The 23,137-nt window shown below is 41.1% G+C and overlaps 1 protein-coding gene across 5 annotated transcripts in view; it reads left to right on the plus strand.

Annotated features, from left to right (window-relative positions):
* Nucleotides 1-23,137, plus strand: part of DOCK1 (dedicator of cytokinesis 1) — a 314,587-nt gene that overhangs the window by 225,522 nt on the left and 65,928 nt on the right. For all 5 annotated transcript variants that reach the window (XM_087764572.1, XM_087764573.1, XM_087764574.1 and 2 more), the window contains exons 30-33: nucleotides 3,889-3,967; nucleotides 4,628-4,728; nucleotides 8,002-8,060; nucleotides 13,794-13,942. In XM_087764572.1, the coding sequence (XP_087620698.1) occupies nucleotides 3,889-3,967; nucleotides 4,628-4,728; nucleotides 8,002-8,060; nucleotides 13,794-13,942 (388 nt within the window). The remainder of the gene's footprint in view (nucleotides 1-3,888; nucleotides 3,968-4,627; nucleotides 4,729-8,001; nucleotides 8,061-13,793; nucleotides 13,943-23,137) is intronic.

Below are 23,137 nucleotides of genomic sequence, written 5' to 3' on the forward strand. Positions count from 1 at the left end.
AGTCTATTGTCTAACAAATCTTTTCCAATATGTTAGCGTTAGATTTTGTTGCTGTGCGTGACATTCTCGGTATTGCAGCGGAGTACGTTGTCATCGGTTCCAGTCTCTGAACTTTTCTCTTTTTCAAGGTTTAACTTTTGTGGCTCTTCCTGACATGGATAATGTATTCTTTTGTTAATCGAAACTGAACTTCAAGAAAAGCACTTCTTTTTATGCACATGCAACTGGAAACTAATCTTCATTATTAATTGCAGCAAGATAAGGTATGTCACTGCGGATTGATGTTCTCCATCTGAGCACAGGAGATGGTTCTGGTTACTTGCCCAGGGACGTCCGAGTACGCCTTTCGTCCTTACATGTGTTAGCAGCAGCCAGCCTATTCTTCAGTACAGAACTGATGCATTTGGTTTAATTCTGCCTATTCCGAAGAGCCACAAGTCCCTCCGTTTTTTCAGTTTCTCTAACTTTGACAGTGAAGTTATTGAAAATTGACAGTACCTGCTTTGGAGGAGGAAGAGGATTAAACTAACACCTGGAATGATTCATAAAATTTTTCTGCTTCCTCTTTTGAATTTTATTTGGGCATAAACCTGAGCCGTTTTTAAATTCGTGAGTTGCAGCAAACTTCACAGGTGATAACATACCATTTCATAGATTATAGCCAAGAATTCATCAACCAACATTTTTTTCTATCCAAATGCTCTCTTCAGGGCAGTAATCTTTCTGTCTGTTTAGTCATATGACCGAGTGTCGTACCAAAATGGTGAAGTGATGCCAACCTAACCATCTTACTTTTGCCATGTAGCCCCGTGGCCCTTGTTATTTCTTCTGATTCTTTTTCACCGACCTGAAGCTCATTCGCAGGATGGTGTTTGAATATTCCAGATAGAAATACTTACTTTTTTTCTCAGCTGACACCTCTCCTCACTCTTGTGTGGGTATGTCAGAGATTACAAGATGCTCAGGAGTACACGGAGTGGTAGTCGGTGATCTCAGCCTGATAGAAAACTACATTTATCTGAATCCAGCCATTCCTCGTTGGGCCCCGTAACAATAAAACTTTACATCAAGGTGAAGGAGGAGAACTGCAATGAAATCTCTACTCTTGTTGTCCCAATGTGCTGTACAACTTGCTACTTCTTTTTGCCAATATTTTAATACATATTCTTAAAATTAACTTCATCAGACAAAAATCATCACAATTTTTCTGTTTTCTTTTGGCACTGGAGGTACTAGATGATACTAGAAAGTGCTGAGCTTAACCATGACAGGGTCATTCTAGTGACTTCAGTTGTGCCAGGAGGTTGTAGTACTTCAATTGGTTCATTAATCCACTTAACAATGTCCGTTTTCCCCAGTTAAATCTGGTTTATTCAGGATGGATCTTAGTGTTAATGTACTGTGCCAGTCATATTTCACTTTGCAGCACCATGATCTGGAATAGTCATGTTTTGACTCCCCCCAAGTTGTAGTAAAGGGACTGTCAATATTTCCAGCAATCCTTTCAGTACTGGTTGAAACAGGCACAAAATCCTTCTTGACTTATGTCTGATTTGCAACTGAAGATAGACTGTTATAACAAAAATACTGTTCTGTTGACTTTCGCTGGGACAAGACTTGGTCTTTCTTCACTGACATACGTTATCCAGTAGCAGAAGGATTGAACGTATCATCAAATCAAAATTAAAATGGGGTTTGATTAATTCAAAAATCAACACTTAAATCTCGGCGTCTCTTCTTTTGATGTTCTTCTGTAGAAAGTGGGGCGGGATACCTACCTTCCTAAAGCAGCCTGATCCCAGGGCAGCACACGGGCTGTGAGGGGGGGGGGGTGGTCAATCACAACTACAGTTTAGCAGATGTGCTGTGGTTTGGTCCTTCCGCAGTTGCAAGGTACAGTAGATTCTGCATTATTTGTTCTTTATTGGTATTCACTAGAATTAATATAGGGGAAAAATGAGAGTTACATTTAAAGAAAAATAATGGTATATAAAGTAATGAGATTGTTCCAAAGCTTAATTAGGTGGAGCAGATTGAATACATTACGGTGATGTCTTGAGGCAACATAATTAAATTGTAGGCATAATCCTGCCTGTATTGGAACAGATTTTATCTCCGTAAGGCAAGGAGCATTAGATGGCCTTTCCTACTATGTTAAATTACTAATTCTTCTAGGAAGACTTACAGATCTCATAGTATTCTCAGACTTTAAAACCACAAAACAAAACAGGGTATAAGTCTACTTAACAAACTGTTGATAGTCTGATTACCTAGATAACTTCAGTTTCAATCTTGGTATATGCTACAGCTCAGTAATTGAATCATAGATCTAAAATAGATATATCTGCAGTGTATTATTGTGTATGCTGAATTCATCTCATTTGTAAAATCACTTAATGAAGTTGTTTCCGAACGTATACACTGGCAAAGATACTGGTGAATAATGCGCAGCAGTGCTGTATGAAACGCATCTCTGCGTATGCTGGATGCAAGTGCATAGATGCCTATGACTTCTTAGCTATAAAGAGTAATGTTGTAAAAGGTATGTATGTGTGTATACCTATATAGGTATGCATTTACTTTTTTCTATACTCTTTTATATATTCTTCCATCTTTTAAATTTTTCTTTTGTATTTTCTTTCATAAATTTAATTTTTCTTTTCATGTTTGGATACTTTCCTTCTCCATTACGCTACTGTGGGGGTGATCTGACTTTATAGTGCAGACACATCCCAATGGTGTCAAAATTTTTGCCGTACTTCATTAATTTAGTATATATAAATGATCTCTCTTAGCATACTGATGCCCATGTGTTATCTGGAGGCTTCACTGCTCTTGGGTTACCAAACATATAGCTAAATATTAATTTTTTTCAGGAGGGATCACTAGGTATCTTAAATTCAGTAAAAGACCGTTCGAACTGCCTCTACTGGTTCGTTGTAAATAATTCTGGTATTTGTTTGTCAGCCTGTAGAAAGATTAACTTTGTTGTTTGCATTGGATGGTGAACTCTCTTTTTAAAGATCGCTATTGAGGGGGAGAAAAAGTAGTACGTGTCTTGAGTGGTCTTTATCGTTGCTGGTACTTTCAGGAGACATCAATCTCTACCACAGTCTGCTCAAAAGACAAGCTCATTTGTCTGGGCATTAGCTGGCAGTTTCATAGCATAAATTTAAATTTTTCAGGAGGAATCTAATGTTTGTTTTGAAAATGGAGATTAGGGTACCAAAGAATAATATGTTTACTTTTCAGCACCATGAATATTTAGTGACCTACTTACACTACACCATTTGGTTTTATTTTTAAAGCTTGTCAAGCCAACTCCTATTGCAATTTAAGAAGCATCCTTTTTAGAAAAGCAATAAACTACACTGGGTACTAAATTAGCATTTTAGAAGTAGAACAGTGAACAATGTTTTGAAGATAGTCCTTCAATAGCATCTTTATGTGTTATTGTGCCATAAGTAAAATAGTGTTTGCCTCGTGTTTAAAAACATGTTTTGCTTGACCTGCAAGTTAAAATCCAGCCAGTTGCAGGTCTAGGGTGGGTACAACACTAAGATGCTGTAACTTTAAAAATACACGTACTTTTTTCTAATAAGCTGAATTTTTAATGATCTCTTGATTATCATGAGATATTTTAAAGACAAGTGATTTTAACCAAAACATTCCTTGTGTTTCTGCATATGCTAATTTGCTTGATTAATTTTGGGAACATCTGCATATAATTCTGTGTACTTAATAGTGGTGAGATCACACTGCTTTTCAAGTACCAGCTACAGATTTCACTTTCCAGACAGACTCAGATTTTTGTCTAACTGGGATGCCAAATGTACAAAGGTACCCCAGAAGAGTGTCTAATTATGTAATTTTCTCTTGATCTTTCAGAGTCTTCCTGCGAGCAATTAATCAGTATGCAGATATGCTAAACAAAAAATTTCTTGATCAAGCCAACTTTGAGTTACAGGTAAGAAAAAACCACCAGTGTCCTGGGGACTAATGCTAATGTTGTAATAAATTTCTGCCCTAAACGCGTCATTTCGGTGTATGTATTTGTCGTCGTGAACCCCGGGAGACCAGTTAGCCCATTTATTTCAGGCTCAGCAGGTATGTACGATCCATTCGTGTCTTGTGGGTCTCGTCCTAGAACAGCACCAAGTCTTACACAGAGCATCACAGAAAACTCCTCCTTGCCTTCAGGAACAGCAAAGAGGGGTGGCCTCCCCCTTTCTACAGCAGATGCTTTAGCAGAATTATTGCCTCAAACGTGGAGCCTGAGGTGCGGCGTCTCTGAGTGCCCTGCTGATGGGAAACGCCAGTTTAGGTCACTTGTTCAGGACCTTTTTTTTTTTTTTTTTGTATTTGTGTGTTTGCCTTTGATTTTACTCGAATCATCAAAACACAATTGATTAGGATTTGTAGATAGGAAATGTTTCATGGAAACGTAAACACAACGAGGAGATGTACTAAGAATATATCAAGAAACACCTTCTCTGTGGTGTCTGTTATTTTCTCCTTTAAATATTTATGTGCATAATTTAGATACTTCTAAGTCCTTTTGTAGGTGTGCAGAAAAACATTTCAGAGAATTAATGGTATCTATTCTTGTCATTTTGGGGGCTTTCAGCTTTGGAACAACTACTTCCACCTGGCTGTTGCTTTTCTCACACAAGAGTCTTTACAACTGGAGAATTTTTCAAGTGCTAAAAGAGCAAAAATACTTAACAAGTAAGTCCTATTCGTCATCTAAATCATGGACAAGAACTTGAGGTCTATTAACATAATTTTAGTTTAATTTCTTAGCTAAATCCATTCAAATTGAGATGCAATCATGGTATAATGAAAGGTTGGTTTTAAAAACATGAATCAAGTATTGCATGTGTTTCTACCCTTGAATCAAGATCTAAATTACATGATTCATTACTGATGAAGACAGTATTTTATACTGCAGGATGTTCATAAAGTCAAGACTTTTCAGAAGTATTAACATATTATAAAACTGAATTTTTAAATCACTTCAGCTTTGTGCTTATTCTAATCTCATTTTGCGTGCGCTCTTTATTGCTTAATCCCTAACGGCCTTTTAGAGTGAATTTTTGTAACTACAGCCAGTTTCACTGCGATATCCCTGAAGAATGGGTTTGTATAACTGCAGCCTTGTATGCTTTCCTGGTTAAAAGGGATTACATTGCCTACCTCTGAACAGGGAGCTTGAACTACCCGATTGCTATTCAGAATCCCACAGCAAATGAAACCTGTCAAAAGAAAAAAGACTGCAAATGAGACTGGAGCATGAATATTTTCTTTAATATATGTATTTCTCCTGAATTTCATTGGGGTTCCAATGTAGTGGACCTTAGCATTAATTAACTAAACACTGAGCACTGGAAAAAGCCAGTTACACGTTTTCAAATTCGGTGTGTGGATTCTCTTTCTGTGTCGTAATATTTGTAAAGAGCGCCTGCAAAAGCAGTTTGTTCCCGTAGTCAGTCAGGTTACGCAGTTAATGCACAAAAATGAGGGGTTTCAAAGCTGTGATTCCCTGAGCAAGTATAGCTCGGACTCCTTGTATGTACAATATATATTATATATCTATGTAGAGAAAGAAGATGCGTTTTGTATCACTTCACCTTCCATATTCAATCCCTTTTTGTATATTATTATGATGAGAGAGGTCGCAGTGAGAATGGGAAGAGTTTATCACTGCTGCAGTGAGATGTGATTTTAAAGGCTTTTTGCTTTAACTGTGCGAGTCGCAGGCTTTGACCAGAAAGACAGGGCTCCAGGTCCCGTCCTGTTTTTTTGGCAGCTAAATTTTGCCCTTCCATCTCGTCCACTCCGTCGTGAAGTTTTGAGGTGCTTCCTTTGGAAGCTGTGCTTTGCCTGGTTGTTGAAACAGAATTTTTAAGCACTGTGTGATCTGATGTACGTACCTGTGACTCATGGGGCTTCCTTGATGAAACAGGAATATTTACAAGTTCAGTGGAAAAGTGATGTCAAGCAGAGCTCAGGCTTTTGCACTCGTGCTATAAACACCGTACGTAATATTATAGTTACATGTTTGCAAAAGGAAATCAAGATGGTTTTGTCGAGCCCGGTAAATAGTATTTCATTAGATTTAGAATTTACAGAACAAAGTGGTTTTGTACAAGATGGGACCAGTGATGCAAGTTCTCTTTTGTAATTAAGAGTGCAAAGGATACTTGCAAAAGGCAAAGCGCTCCGTCAGTTAGAAAGCAGAGGGGTCAAAGCCGCGGCTGCTGTCGGCCTGCCCTTGCTCGCTCTGTCCGATGCTGGTGTGCACCTACGTGAGTGTTTTAGTTCAGATCAGACTCCGGACCCGAACAAAAAACCAGCAGTTGAGCTCTCACTGGACTGGAAATTACTGTCAGATGCATTTGTGGGCTGATATTCCTCTTTGTGAGGATGGGAACCTTAGACAGAAATTTTCTTCAAGTGATTTTTATATTAAACTGAGCAGTATATCTCGCTGAAGAAATTCAAGAAATCAACAGACATTTCTCACTGCTGATATAAGTAAATAGATTAAGCCATTTGAAGTGGTTACTTAATGAAGTTTGCTAAATTGTAAATCTCTGTTTATAATGATTTTACAAGTTGTTACTTTCAGTTTAATCATGTTTTGGAGACAGAAATCAAGACCATAAATTCTTCAAGATGCAATAAATGTATGGTCTGGAAGCACTAACTTTTATTGCTATGTGAAACCGCTACCAGTTCTGTGCCGAAGGGATATAATTAACCAGTTAATACAATATCACACTCACCCATCTTTTTAAGTATCTATTTCAATTAATATGTCAAATATTTAATAATGAAAAAAATAATTATTGTAATTTGTAGGTTTTGCTAAACATTGTATTTAAGCATTAGGTTATAATAGATTCTTAATGATGCAGAAGAATCTCTTTAATCCATATTAATGACAGGGTATCTCACTATTATTCCACAGAAATCCCACAAGTTGCCAGATATTACCATTTTGCTCATCTTGTTATTTAAGTAATGATCTTTAACATACAACTGTTTTGTGTAGCACGTAAATTCTTGGAGCTCATTATGGTTCTGATCCTGTCATTAACGAAGGCAATAGGATGTTTTCCCTTCGCTAAGCTTTCCTGGTATCCACGTGGAGAGGGAGTGGAGTACAAAAATAACCCTGATGGGAGATGGGAGGCGTTGGTGGCACCAGCGTAGCAGCAGAGCAGCGCAGGTTTGCAGGGAGGCTGAAGGATGGGCTCCCGCCTCTGCCCCAGCTCCTGAACTGCCTGGGAGCACTCGCTTTTGGTCTAGCCCGGGCAGGACACAAAATCCCTTTGGAAAATAGAAACTTTCTCCTTCTGCTTTTGCGCACCAAGGTACGAGATGTCACAAGGTGTTCCGTGTTGTATTTTCTAGGACGATGCTATGCTAAGAGGGTGTATAAAAATAAAACACAGCCTTAGGCCATGAAGCTCTCTGTTATGCTTCCTCCAGCCGTTACCATTTGAAAACCAGAAAATGCTCACCATTAATCTCTGTAACCACCCATGTGTCCCGAAGGATGGTTAGGGAATCTGAAAATATGGCATAGAGAGGTTTTGCACAGGTGAATGTTTTGTGTGTGTTCTCCCTTTGGTAAGTATCGCTGCAGAATTTGAAAATTGGGGTCTTTTGAGGGAGAGCAAGTAACACGAGGCGAGGAACAGAAGCTGATGGCCGCGTGGCTGAGGCTTTTGGGGTGGCCTGGACGTGTCAGGCAGCCACTCTGTCTCGCTCCCTTGTAAAAGGGACGTTCGGCCAAGTTCAGTGTTCACGGGCGCATCGCTGAGCTGCCGAGGGAGGCTGTGCAATGTTACGGTATGGGTTGAATTCGGAGAACCTGCTCTGTAATTTCAAATATCTTTGAATGCTGATCAGATTTTGAAATGAGATGTTTCTGCTTATTGGTATGAGATTTTTTTTTTTTTTTTTAATGGTGGTTTTGTTTTCCTTTTTAAGGTACGGTGATATGAGAAGGCAGATTGGTTTTGAAATCAGGGATATGTGGTATAATCTGGGTAAGTACCCTGAGCGCCTGTTGCTTAATGCTTTCACTCACTGCTTGTATAAACCGAGTTAGAGATGAAATGAACTTGCTTTTGCTTGAAATGATGGTAAGCTTCCAGAAGGCATTTAAAAAGCAGGGGATTTAAGAAATAAAGCCCCCTCTGCACGCTTATTTCGCCGTCTGGGAAGACACGTAACTGTAGGTAACGTTGACAGATCTTCTGTTTTTTCATGGTGTTCAACCTCATGCTAAATAAAAAGAAATGGTTATGGTAATACCTGTTGAATGTTTTTGTTTTCTCCTTAAAATACATATATATACACAGACATAGATGTATACACGTCACTATATACACACACGTACATTTGGATGCAGGAACCGGGACTATAGCCAAATGAGCGCGTCCAAGGGTTAGCAGTAACTTAGGCTGGAAATTCTGCTTAAAGTCTGATTTTCGGTCTTGTTTGGCTGCATCAGAGTGACTCAGGAAGACCAGTAAAGAATGGGAACTTGGACGTCCCTGGAGTTCGTCGGTAAATTAGGCATATCTGACTATCTCAAGTGTGTGCTATTCTGTGGGTATAATTTAGCTATATGGGGATTGAATTGCGTGAGAAACTGAGTATTTACTGTGACCTGAGTGTACTCATCTGCCAGGTTTCATTTTCCTGAGCTCAACAGCAGAGATACTTCAGCTCTTCCGAGTTTTGTCAAAAGTTCCTTAAATTATCAGAAATAAATGCATTTGCCATTTCACTTATATCTCTAGCTGAACTGTTCTTGCTGAAACTTGAAAAAAATCAGCGTATATAAGAGAAGGGAATGCAAGGGTTCATAAGCATTTGATATCACAGAGTTTGCATCCGCTCTGCTGGAATGATGAGAAAAGGCTTCGGAGAGCAGCTGAGTTCACTTTTTATTAGAAGCATCTTTCATGAATTAGGTGTCTGGAGAACAGATTAAAGCATAGGGCACACCTGATATGTGACTTGAAAGACAGCTAATAAAATTGGTATCGTGCCTGATGCTGCATCATCCGGCTCAGGCTGCTGGCAGCCTCTTTGCCAGTAATTAGCCAAATCCTTCCCTGGTCTAGCCTTACAGCCCTGTATTCATCTGTTATCTTTACTAATTTCTCTAGCATCTTTGGATTCTTAAACTTTTCCCAGAATTTACTGGGCTGAAAGTAGAAAAGTTTGCATAAATAGTTATGCATCTGGCTGTTCTTACATGAGGTTATTCTATTCAGGCTAGGGACTGTGGAGTGCATTGCGCTTTTTGCTACTGCTGCTGACCCTGGCTGCTCCGGGACAAGTTACTTAGTTGTTCAGTTTTTCACCATTAACAGGGAGCTGATAATAATTTCCCCTGGATTTTTGTGGATCAGTTGGCATGAGGGGTGGTGTTTTCTTCAATATTTCTTTCTGTGCTGTCATGAAAGCCTTTTATTTTCAATAGTTTTTATAAACTGAGGTTATTCAGGTAGACGACTTCGTGACCTACTCTAGTGCTAACGTCTCTGATTCTGCAAGTGGCTGGGATCATTAATGCCGAAATCTCACATGTTGAGGGAGTCAGTAAATTGCTGCTCTTCCCAACAAAAGCTGCAAGAGAAAGGTAAATCGGAGGCAGGACCCCAATCCGAGGCGGCCTTTGTACTTCTCATAATGAGCAGCTTGCTTTTTCTCATCTTCTTTGTAATACAGATAGTCCATGCTGATCATGTTTAACTTCTGGCTCTTCACCAATTTCATGTATGTCACAGCATCAATTAAGAAAGAATTCTGACTTACCTCTGCAGGGGAATTGATTGGGGGGTGCTTGACACTTTTATCTTAGAAGCAGCACTACATTAGTCAAATTATTAATGTATATGTTCAGAAAGAAAATCAGAAGTGAAAAGCTATAATTCTTGCATATGCTTGAGCATATAATTTTTATGACTATGCCACTGTGCATAAGATATGATGAAGCCAAACAACCCTGACTTTTGATTTATGTATTAAAGAGTATGGATAAGCCTCAAAAATTAATATTTTGTCTCATCAGCTTTTGTTCATAAATACCATGATTAACGTATAATGCCTGCGGAGTTAAAACTCCCCTGGCTGGAACGACACAGTCCTGTAGCTGTAATGCACATCTAAGAGTATAATTTATTTTCTGAAATTAAATAGTAAAATACAAATTCTAAAAGTTTTTTCTGCTGTGTTTCTTATACAGCGTTGGCTGCAGTATTCATACCTTCCTACCTTTATAAGTAGGAAAAAAAAAAAGCATGTATAGTGGAGAGCAACACTAGCTAACCGTGTGCGCACGCTTTAAATACCTGTAATTTAGGAGTAAGATTTTTGTTTTAAAGGGGGAACCACGTATGAGAGATCCAGCCTGACAGATTTTCTATTTAAATCCTAGTTGTAGCTGTCCTGTTTGATACCCTGCTAGATGCGATCGTGAAGGCTTTAGCGGTGAGTGCTGCGATGCAGCAGCAGCGAGGATGGCTTCGGGGAGCCTCGTCCCAGCGTGCAGAGCCCCCGCTGCGTTGCCTTTCAGAAAGCGCTGCAAGGCTTTTATTTTGCGTACACCAAAGCCCGCGTACATTAGTCTTTGCAGGCTTTTTTCCTCTCCATATCACAACCTGAACTTTAAAATAATGTAGTATTTTGAGTCATTGTTTAGTTGGAACTGAGGCCTTAGACCTTGGTGAGACGGTAAGTATCAGAGAAGCATAAAGCAAGCTGTGGCCTCTGCCTTGAAAACGTAGGAACTCAAACAACATGAGTTGTTTAAAAGCGTTACGTGATGCAATTTAGCATGTACAAAACACAGTTTGACACCAGGTCATGTGTACCAGTTTTCAATGGTTAATGGTTTCAACAGTTATATGTTAAAGAAATTGTAATTACATTAAAAATAATATCCTTGTGGTAAAGTTGGTCAAGGAAAGCCAGCTCAGAAAACATTGCTTTTATTGTTGACATCTGAACCAGCTAGAGGGAGATGGAAAAGCAAAAATCCTGAAGTGAAATGGTTGCTGCTGCTGTCCTGCAGCGAGCTGCCCGCTGGCCCGGCCCTTCCCTCCCGGTCCTTGACGTCAGGAAAGGTGTCTTGACGGAGACCTTAACGTCGTTGGAGGGAAAGCCAGGGTTAAAAATAGACCTGAACTTCCAGAGTTATATAAATAGAAGTCATTACAGATAACACTCTCTGAATTAGTCATGCGTGTTCAGAGCTGGCCCAAGTGAGAGGTGAGGTTGCTGGCAAATTAGTCAGTGTTTTTTGCGGCCCAAATTTAAATTAGAAGAACCTGGGAAATGAAAATCGCACGTTATCCAATAAAGAAAGCACCTTTGGTTTGGCTCGTGCAATGAGGTCTGTTCCTGCTGCGTGAGCAGTCTGTAGGAGCACATCTGGTGGCAAGGCAGAAGCCGCTGCAAGGGGAGATTTTTGCATGTTCAAAAGAATACTTTTTTTGCATGTGGTTCTTAAAGCAGCTGCACAATTTGGTTTTCTAGAAGAGAATCCTCAATTTTCTTCCAGACTTGTCACATTTTCAGTCTCTGTGTGGGAGTTCCCACACTCCCGGGGGAAAAAAAATAAAAAGGCAAATTCATTGTTGGGTTGTTTATCAGAAAGTGCTGCCTGTGACAGGCAGCTGGGATGGATGCGCTGCAGTGCCAGAGGGAAATCGGTTCCTTTCGTGTTTTGCTCTCATGCTTTCTTCTGTGGCACAACATCGCGCCGGATTACATCATCGTAGCAAACACGTGCGTGCGCGTCATCCTGTCACCGGTGTGTGTCATAGCGTCGGAAGGATGTCACACAGGGCTCTCGACCCTCTCCCGTATCGCCCAGTTGGTGGATGAACCCTTTCTCTGTGTTACTCCTTGTGCATGCTTGATGAAGAAGACCAATCAAGATGGCTTAACGTTTTAATTTGTGCTGCCCCATGGCAGGAACGGCTCTGGGCAGCGGCGCTGCGGGGCGAGCGCCTCGCACCCAAAGCGGGCAGCGCCAGCCCAGGGGATCGTTCCCCTGGTTCTTCTCTGCAGCCGAGCTGCGTAAACTGGTGGGAGCCGCCCACGGACGTGAAGAACTAAGTGGGTTTCAAACAGCAGACGAGGGAAGGTTTTGCAGTACAATGTACAAGTGATTTTAATACTTTCTGCTAATAACTCACATGCTTCTATTCCCCTCAAGTCCTTCTGAATTTCATATTCAGAGAAGCTCGCTGTCCTCTTTCATTTGAAAACTGTTGGTGATTACCTGCCAGGCAGCACCGCTAATAAATACAAAGTCGGTGATGGGCAAGGAGGCTGAGTGCGTGCGGTCCGGCTTTGTGGGTGGTGGGGCTGGCTGCTGCCGGCTGGACCCTGCGGGGCCGGGAGCACGTCCTGCAGCCCCTGGCTCCCGGTCACCGACGGGGAGGCGATGGTGAGCCCCCGGGAGGTCTGTGGCTCTCCATGCCTCTGGCATCGGAGCAGCTCTTGAGCGACTCCCCTTTTGAGCAAGAAGTTTATATGCCCCTGGAGGAGAGGAGATGGGATCAAAGGTTTTAAAAATATCTTTTGTGGATTTGCCATTTTTCACGTCTAAAGTTCAGAAGATGTTAGTTACTTTTCTGAGGGAGTCCCTGTGCTTGAAGCAATGGAAAAACCCACCGTGGCACACCGAGAACTTCATGACATTTAATTTCTGCCTGACGAATAACTTTTGCCACTATCATTTGTTTTCTGAAATATTGACTCTGACACTTTGCAGGCATAATACAAGAAAACTGTCACCTGAGAGGCCGATCGTAATAATACTTTGATTTTGAGTTGGATTGTATACTTCCATTAACATTGCATTTGTGAGAAACGTCGCCAGTTGTGTAGTGAGGTTCAAATGAATTTTGAGCCTGTTGCTGAGAGGGGAATATATTTGGATTTTCTAAACTTCAGCCGTCAAGTCCTCTGCCTGGAGCTCCGGTGCTCTGCTATGCTGCTCTACACCGGCATCTTTCCACGGAGCTGTTGAACAGATAATTTGCAGAACGTATAATCTGCATTCTCTACACTTTAGCTAATAATATGAACAGTAGCTAGATGTTTTTAACTAGTCCAATATTTATTAGGTGCCATGTTCCTGGTAAGGTTTAATTTCTGTTCCATGTGCGGAGAGCGTAGCAGGGAGAGTTGGGGGAGGTGCAGTTTTCTCTTGGGAAGATAAATGTGAAATAAAGTTTGCCAGTCAGATCAGCTCTCGAAGACAGACGACATATTGTCGGCTTGGTAAGATGTAGTTTCATGTCTCGAGGCTGTGTAAGTATGCACTCGTGGTGACACTTTGATAGACTGACACGGCGAACATTTTGTACGCTGCAGAAGATACAGAAGTCTAAATAAGTTAATACAAGTGATGGGCCTTTTAGCCGCCTTCTCTCCCAACCGTAAGTGGTATTTGAAAAAAAAAAAAAAACCTTGAAAGTTAATATAAGTATGCAAATATGGGTGCTTCGTGGAAAATGTGACAAGTTCCAGTTTGATTACTGATTCAAGAACTCTTGTTAATTTGGGTTTATACATGCCACGTACTTCCCCTCTTGCGGTGTAAATAATACTACATGTTTCAGTAGAGTCAGATCATGAAAAATACTTTCTTATGCTATATGAGAATTTATTGACGTGGCTTTTATAACAGTTATCGTCTGCCAAAGTCAGTGGCTGTTCATTAACTCTGAAATGTGTCTTTTCTCTTAAAGGTCAGCATAAAATCAAGTTTATCCCAGAAATGGTGGGACCTATCTTAGAAATGACGCTTATCCCTGAAACCGAACTTCGGAAAGCTACAATCCCAATCTTCTTCGATATGATGCAGTGTGAATTTCATTCTACTAGAAGCTTCCAGATGGTAAGCAACGAGCTGCAGATATTTAAAGTTTGTAAGAAAGATTTAACTGTTTTTTGACAAAAATGTAAGAAGCTTTGTTATTTCTTATTTTTCTAAAGAATAATATAATTATGGATTTTCTATAACTCTAAGTGGCTGTAGCGTTTTCATATGTGGGTTTTAAATTCTTATTGAAGGAAAAATTTGCATGAAGTAAATGAAACCTTTTGTTATGATACAAAAGGAGAGCAAAGACAGATGACTTAAATTTTCACTGTGACTCAGAAAAGGAGTCTGCTTCTGAGTGAAATTGGGCATAAAGGAAGCCTGATAATGTGGCAAAAGAAACTATAACCTGTAAGAATTTATCATCTCTAGTATCTTATAATTTTGTTACTCTTTACCATTTTATGGATTTTGAAGAGGGGAAAAAAAGCTATCCAGTCAGTGTCGGTGTTTCTTCATGTTATGTAGGCACTGCAAAATCTAAAATACTAATGTAGCGGTTTTATTCTATTTTATTTTAACATGCTGAGGGAAGTCCTTGGATAAGCACACACAATCTTATCCTGGTAGCATCAACTTCTGAGAGACAAATGGAGTGAAAGAAAGTTTCCTGACTTCATTCATTTGACCTTCTTTCCCTTGAAACTTTGCCTTACAGATTGAGCATAAGACTAGTTAGGCCAGGCAGCGTTATGGTATAAGCCAATGTAGCTCCTTTACACTGCAAAATTTTTGCCAGTTCGGGGTATGACCTTGTGAATTTTGCAGTAAAGTTTGACACGTGCTGTTTATTTTTTTCTCTTTATATTGGCAGTTTTCTTTTTTAGATGAAAAATCGTACCCTTTTCCATACTTTTTTTGTGAACTATTATTCATAACCAGCTCTTAATAAATCTGCAACCAGAATAAATGAGTATCTGCATGGAGAGACTTAAGCAAGGGAAATGGTATCAGCTTTATTTTTTTTATTTGTTTTGTGCTGGATGATATGTGGAAAGGTTGTGAACTGTATTTTGGATCCATCCAATTACTGCATAATCATTCTTTCTTATGTTTGACTCCGATGATACTGTAAAGATTGAAATGCTCACTGGGATGCCATTTAAACAGTTTCCTGTCAGATGCTCTCTTTTGTTGCTTGTCATTTTTTATTTGTACAATTATATGGATCATGAAAAATCCGAGGCTAACTTTACAGCTAAATTTATGGCCCTATATTTTCCTGACAGAAGGAAACCAGCTTTGTGTGGAATAGTTGGGTGATTTTAATAAATGAACGTCTTAAATATTTCACACAAATTCTTTTTGCCTTTTGAGAAGAAAAATGCCTCATGCTGAAGTCAGAGATGTCTTGGATACATATATATGAACATATATTTCTTATGTCAGTATAGCTTCTTTCTTTATGGACATAGCATTGATATGACGGGTACAGAGGTAGTAAACCTTTTTCAGTGCCTTTGGAGTGAACAGTTACGTCTAACGGGAAAGAATCAATCTGTCCGTTTCTGGTTTTGCAGATAATGTAGTTATATAGTGTGCTGAGTATCTCAGATTGGTCTTTGGAGAATGAAAATCACAGCTCGTAAAAAGCAGAGAATCATAGAAAAGTCTAGGTTGGATGAAACTGGGCCAAACTGGGCCTTATTGGGTTATCTGGGGCCATCTGAAGCTCAGAACTGAATAATTCCAGTGAGAGAGGTTTCACCGCTTCTCTGGGTGACCTATTCTAATGTTTAAGACTTTTCTTCTTATATCCACATGGAATTTCCCTGAATCAGCTTGTGCCTGTTGCTGCTTGTGTTCTCTCTGTGCACCCTGGTAAACAGAGTAACTCCATCTCCTCTGTAACCACCTTTTAGGTGCTGGAAGGCTTGAGTCTGCTTTCTCTAGGCTGAATAAACCCAGTTCCTTCAACTATTCTTCGGGCCACATTCTCCAACACTCTGCTCATCTCGGCGGCCCTCCGTTAGACCATATCCAATTTGTCAATGTCTCTCTTGAGCTGGAGCAGCCAAAGCTGGACGCAATATTCCAGCCATGGCCCAACAAGTGGAATAATCTTACCGATCCTCTAGCTATCCTCTTGTTGGTGCAATCAAGGACACATTTTGCCTCCATTGGGGGGGCACACTGCTTCTTCATGTTCAGTTTGCTGTCCGCCAGGTCCTTTCCAGCAGACCATCTTGTACTGCTGCTTGCAACTATGCCATCCCAGATTCAGGACTTTAAGTTTCTCTTCCTTAAATATTATACAATTTCTTGTTGGCTGTCTTTCAGACTGTCAAAGTCATTAAACCACCACCCTTTGAGATCAGCAATTTAGCCACTTTTTCCACCCACCTTGTAGTCTCCCTGTCCAGTCCGTATCTTACCAACTTGTCAACAAGTATGTTTTGAGAGACTGTATCAAACACATTGCGAAGATTGTCACAACCACAGCTCTTCACCCACTGAGCAGATAGTTTCATCACAGAAGACAGTCACATTAGTCAGATGTGATTTACCCTTGGTAAATGCGTATCGGCTTTTCCCAGACACCTTCTTGCTATTTGTGTACCTGGAAATAGCTTCCACGAGGGCTTGCTCCATGGTGTCCTCAGGACCTGAAGTGGGCCTGTCTGGCCTGTAGCTTCCCGGCTCATCTTTGTTGTCTCTTTTGTGTTTAAGTGATAGAAACAGATCTAAAATAATTTAAGTATTGCCAGTACCTAGGCAAGCTTTCATACTTAATGTGTCGGTGTAATGTACTGCGTTATGTCTATATGCAACCACCAATTATCATTGTCCAGCATTGCTTTCAAAGAGAACTTCAAAATTGAATGGTTGGCTGCTGTTAAGCTAATCTGCCAGAAATCCAATTATCTAACCTTATTAGTCACATCAACAAGGGTTTAGATTGGCTCCATTTCTCCAGCAGATGTATAAACCTCATGATTTGTGGGGGAGGAATTTAAATTTTTTGCAGAACTTCTATGCTGTGATGGCTTGTGTTATAAACAGACAGCTTTCCCGATGGCGGTTTTAATTTCAGTATGAATTGGTTTGCCTGGTAAAACCAGTAACAGACAGAATGGGTTTTTTTTTGTTCTTCCAGTATATATAGCCCTGAGAAAAAACAGAAGATAAATTCCACTGTTTTTTACAGAACTAAATTAAAGGCCGACTGAATTACAAGCTGGAGTTGCCCATTTTTGTCCTCTGCCTCTTAAGCTGCTTTGAAGCCTATATAAGGCTGCAAATTAGCCTGTACCTCAAAGCATGAATCTGATACTAAAGTCAGTGTGGGACTGAAGCTTCTCTAGAGAAGAAAATGCCTCCTTCTCCGCTCTGCTTTTTTCCCTTTGCCTGTTTTACTGGCGAACCCTCCAGATCAAAGGGAATATTGCAGAGCCACAGGAGCAATGAAAGAGAATTGGCTGGATTGTTCAAGGCCCGGTCAGGTGAGCGTGATGGATCCCGTGGTGACAGCAGGAGAGAAAGTTCGTCATGCAACAGTCGTTCAGCTGAAATGGGGAATTCGGAGCATAAAAAGCCCCGACCTGATTTTGCTGCCCGTTCCTTCCAGCTGTCACTTGCTCTGGCTCCATTTCCTATGAGCACTCCTGTCTGTTTGCCTACCCAAAATGTTAATTTACCTTTTCTGGACCTGTGTTATTGCTGATGTGATGTTCTGCTTGTTTTGAGTTGAACCCATTCACAGAGAGGTGCCAGTGCAGGAACTGGTACAAAACAGCACGTGGAGGAAGCGGGAGGAGGCGGGGGGAGATGTTGGGTAGGCTCTCCCTATCTCAGGGCACTGCATCGTAATACAACTTCTTTTAACTAATCCGGTACAAATTAATTAATGGAAGTAACTTACTTTAATAGCCAAAAAAAACTATTAACAAAATAAGGTAAGGGGCTGAGTCAGAAGCACTACCCCAGCCTGTCTTCCCCAACATAATTACATTTCTCATCAAGTAGAAAGGAAGGAAGGACCCTTATCCTTCAAAGTAAAATCTGAGAGGTGTACCCCCCCACGCTGCAGTAATGAGCAAGAAGAAATTAGAAGTCCCATATGTCTAGTTTTCTGACTGAACAGCATTACTAAGGAGAATCATCAGTGTCTGGTGGTGTTAGCATCAGCGATATAAGCATACGAGCTCCAGCATGTGTTCTTACCCTGTTAGAGTAAGGAGTTGTGTAAAAGTAACGATCTGAGGAAAGAGCCCCAAAAATGCAACAACACATCTGTCCTGTTTTCTGCAAATTGGAATGACACTTACCATAATGAAACCATAGCTGAAAAGATAGAAAAATGATATAGAAATGCATAAGCAATGAGTGCATAATGCAGAATCATATAGAAAAGCATAATAAATGAATGCATAATGCAAAATCATATGGAATGCATAAAAAATGAATGCATAGTGCATATGATTACTAAAATAAAACCATGGGTGCAGCTAAAGTACCTCTAGGTAGCGTTCTGTTGCAAAGAGAATTAAATGAGTAAAGACCAGAAGAAATAAAGAGGAAATCCCTTTAATTAATTTCTAACATTCAACAATAAATCTCAGTATCATCAAGGCGGTCATACTAGCATACTTATTTGAAGTGTAATTTCTTGTTGGTTATCAGTGGATTTCAAATTGATATAATTCTCTTTAATAAGAAGTACCTAGTTTATCTGAGTCTTTCTTGACTTTTAGAACCTATAATTCCTTATTAAGTCTTTTTACCACTTCTGAGCCCTGTGTTAACCTCCCTTTCCCTGTGCTATAGATGTGCAGACAGAGCACAAGTCAATGACTTCTCCAACTTTCTGTGATGCTGCAGGTTCTCCTCTGTAATCCCACAGAATGTGCAAATTCAAATAAGGCATCCCCCACAAAGGATTAATTTCAATAAGTAACATTTCTAGTTATCTACAGTTGAAATGTAAATGTGTAAGCTCTTCTTGTTTTCTGGCCTTTTGGAGATTTTCGGTATTCCTCCCTCACCCCACCAGAAGAGCAAAGGAGAAAGGTAATGCAGTAAGTCTAGAGACCTCCAAAATCACCTACGATTAAATGGCTGCCGGATCTCTTTGCCGACCAGAATGCTGTGGGGAAATAGGAAAGGGAACAGATGAAACTGTTGGGAATTACCACCAACTTTCATAGCAGCCTTTGAACAAAGTTTTTCAGTACTTGTGTGCTGTTTCTGCATTACAACTAATTTCTAGTGGTGCTGTCACTTGAATTTTATATGGCAAATTCATTATTATCCTATATCAAAACAAATTTATAGCAGCTTGGAGGATTGAAAGTCTTCGTCATCTACAGCTAGATTAAATTGTCAGTCAGTGCTACAAATATAGCCTCACCACACTTTAGGTAAACCTAAAACCAAAAGCGATTAGTTGAGCTGACACTTGAAGACGCTAGATAGCTTACATTGATTTATTTTCTCCAGATGGGAGATTGTAACAGACAGAAGAAGTAGTGGATACACTCTTTGCTCAAGCGCAAACACACATCCTAAAGAGAAGCTGCGATCTTGATCAACTGCAAGGAAAAGTTAAAAATAATTTCCTGTAATCTTCCTAACATCACCCCTCAAGCTCTTGCTGTCAACAGAAAGATATGAATCTCAACTCACTGATGGTGCCAGATATACCCCCTAAGCCTCCAGAAGGAGCCTCAGCAAGTGTCACTGGCTGTAATGCAGACATCGAAAATTTGGTGCTTCTTCACTTGAGAGTAAATTCCATCACGATAATTGCAGGCTTACTTCGTGCTATTTTGCTATTTTATGCGTTTAAAAAAAGAAAAGGAAAAATTTAGACTTTATCAACAGATGCCGGGGCGGTGTCCCAGAGCCATTAGCTTGTGCGACTCCAGGGCTGCGTTCTTACTCCCATCATGGAAGACAATAGCTCTATAAACCTCAACTTGTGTTGATGAAACCTTCTTCTGTGGAAAGACTGCAGAAGGAATTTTAACTGTGTTAAACAACGTTTAGTCATCTGGCTTGCATGATCTGCATCACGTTGATTCCTTGAGAAGTTTCAAGAATGATCGAAGAGCAGCAAAGATATTGTTAATAGTCCTTAAAACCCTAGAAATACCACAAGTTTAACCCAAGCCTCTGTTTAACCCAAGAGGGCCATTAGGGAGATGGCCCAGCAAAGCCTAGATTTACAGAAATTTAAGTACAATTGATATCAGGAACCTACTCAAGATCCTGTATGACAAATATAATTGCTCTTCTTCATATGAGTAATCTCTTGCTAAAAAATATATCACCTAAAGGGCTCACACTGGCAGCAAGTGTCATTTTTCACCTTGGTATACAAAGTCAATTTCTTTCTGGTCTCATTAGAGAACATGAATTTTGTGACTTCTCTGTTTCATCATTGTGTTGTCTCAGTGTTTTACTTGACACGTCCTTGTACTATGAGAACGTGCTTCAGCTTGTGTTTGCTTCTTAGAGGGGGTGGATTGCGTTATTCTTCTTTTTCTCATTTTCCTGACATTTTTTGAATAATGGATTCATTGTATTAAAAACCTTATTTCACTTCACTTTTCATTCATTTCTTCACAAGGAAAGTAGTGAGAGAGTGGAACAGGTTACCCAGAGAGGCTGAGTAATCATCCATCCGTGGAGATGTTCAGTACTTGGCTAAGCAAGTCACAGTTGGCCTGATCTAGTGTTGGCAATAATCCTGCATCCCCTGGGAGGTTGGACTAAATGACCTTCAGGGTCTCTTCCAGCCAGCGGTTCGGTGATTTTGTGGATCATTTGAGGTACAGAAGAGCACCTTTGAAATGTTTTAATCTGAGGTTTGAGGTTTTCATCTTTAAAACAGTGACGCGTAATAATAAAAATTGTTTTAAGATGGAATATCTGTTGTTTGGGTACTTGGTTGATTTTATCGCTGTATGCGTGATACAGTCTGTAGCCCAGGCTTCGTGACAGCTCACCATTCGATTGACTCGTGCGTGTTGTTAGACTCCATCCTGAATTTGCATTAAGCAGTAGGTGTGCAGGGCTTTTTCTGCCATTATTCATCATGATAGCTTGTAGTCGCTGAGCTCAGAGCCGAGATGGTTTTTTCTCTGTTTGTAAGAGAATTCTGGTGGGCTGCCAGGTAGTGCGTAAAAATAAATTTCCCAACTCAGATGCAGAGGACAAAAAGTCTGGCGTTGCATACGAAGGTAGGAAATGACGTGAACATTACTGCAGTTAATGCCGAGAAGAACGTGGAGACTTGGAAAGAGAGACAAAAACAGTGTTCTGGATCTGACTCTGGATTTTTATATTTCTGCTGTTGAACCTGTTAAGATACTCAGAGATTGCGTTGTCCTAATGAAGAGGAGTATTTTGGTATTGTCACAATTTATCAACCAAATCCTTCATACCAATGTGCATCTCTCCCTAAAAAGGACTTTCCTTAGCAAAGCAGGATCTTCTCTACAGTCCATGGCCACATTGTGTGCGCAGGTTCAACCTGGCCAGCGTGTGTATGTTCACAACTGCCGCAGGCTTCGGCAGAAAAGGACCTTCCAGGAGAGCGGGCAGGTGCCTCCAGCTGTGGGGGTGGCCCAGATGCTTCTCCTCGCCCTTACCTGCTGCAGGCTTTTCTCTTGTTCTGCCCGGATTACCTTGCCCTGCGCACGCAGCAGTTATTTCAGGAGAAAGGGATTGTGGCAGAACCAAGGACATGTCTGTTTGGTACTTGGTAGAAGCGTTATGATAACCTCTGTGGGCCGAGGTGGGACTGCGTGGGCAGAGCTTAAAATGCAGCATACGTGGGCAGAAAGAGATCGGTGGTGGATGTAGATACTGCACCTCCTCAAAGTGATATAAATTAAGGTGGTGAAAAGCACTCTTTTATCATCAGAGTTTCGTCATGACATAAGTCTGTTGGCAAGGGTGATCTCACACTCCTCGCTGAAATAAATATGCCAGCAGAATTTCACAGCGTGGACTAAAAAAATCCAGTTTCTCTTCCTAGCTAAACCAATCTGAGCCCTGCTGCCGGCTGGAGATAACACCTTGTCTTCCTCAGCTTCCCCGTGGGGCTGACTGTGTAGAAAATACCCGTCCCCCGTTGTCCCCCCTGCCCCAGGTCACTGCTGAGCGGTGCCGCTGGCGGCACCACCGGCGGCTCAGCCTGCCTGGCACACCGCGGCCCAGACCATGGCCGGGCTCGCCCGCTCTGCGCTGGCATCTGGGATGCGAGGGAATGGTGGTCCCGGTGCCCCGCTGCCCGTTGTCCACCCTTGGCAGAGGCTGCTGGGCTGGCAGGACTCTTTGCGGGGAGTTTTTTCCTCTTGGTACATAGATTTTGATTTTTGCCTTTCAGCATAGATATCAGCTACATCTTTAGCACGTGACCTCTACTGCAGCACTCTTTGAGGTTGTCCTTGTTGCCTCCTTGCGGTTGTTCCCGGTGAAAGAAAAGTCTAATTTTGCTTACAGGCTTTCAGCAAAAGCCTGCCTTCTCCAGTGACAGAGAGCCCCTCCGCTGATCGGGCAGCGCTTGCTGGCTGTGACAGAGGAGCTAATACTGCCATCACTAAAGTAGATATTTTGATCGGTGGAAATAATTTACAAAGAATAAGAAATGCTGTTATGTTCGTGGTACAGCTTAGAGGTGGGGAAGGAAAGCTCGTGGCTCAAACAGAGGTGCAACAGTGGGTCCGTAGGCTGCTGCTGAGCCCAGAGGCTGTGGAAGCGCGTCCTCCGTCTGGAAGTATATCAAGCTCCAGACAGTCCATTCTTTTTTCGTTTGTACATTATACGCCGTTAATATTAACTGCAGATGCGAAGTACATCTCTTGACATTTACAAAACGTTAGTACGCTTTGTTCTTGTGCAGGTGGCCCTTTGCTTCTCCTCGGAATAGTTAGGGACTGCTTAAACAAGTGACGGTGAAAAAACGTGAAGGCAACTGTTCCGTCAGTGAACTCCCACTCTGCCTGATGGGCTCCCATTCCCCTGCCACAGGCTCCCTTCTCACCCGGGCTCTTCTGCTGAGGCCTCTTGACGATAGCTTGTGTCGCTAATGGTGTGGAGGTCTGTGCTTATTTAGTGAAGGATTCGGAATGAGACGGCTAGAGCGGCTTGTTACATAGCAGCAGGCCCAGAGTGATCCTTCCTCCGCTAACGGGTTGCATTCGTTCCTAACCTGGGCCCTGGGGAATGTAACAGCAACAGGTAAAACCCTCTGTAATCATT

Source organism: Nipponia nippon, unplaced genomic scaffold (assembly GCF_047370975.1).
Source record: "Nipponia nippon isolate SJK-2023a ecotype South Korea unplaced genomic scaffold, ASM4737097v1 scaffold_3, whole genome shotgun sequence".
NCBI classification, from domain to species: Eukaryota; Metazoa; Chordata; class Aves; order Pelecaniformes; family Threskiornithidae; genus Nipponia; species Nipponia nippon.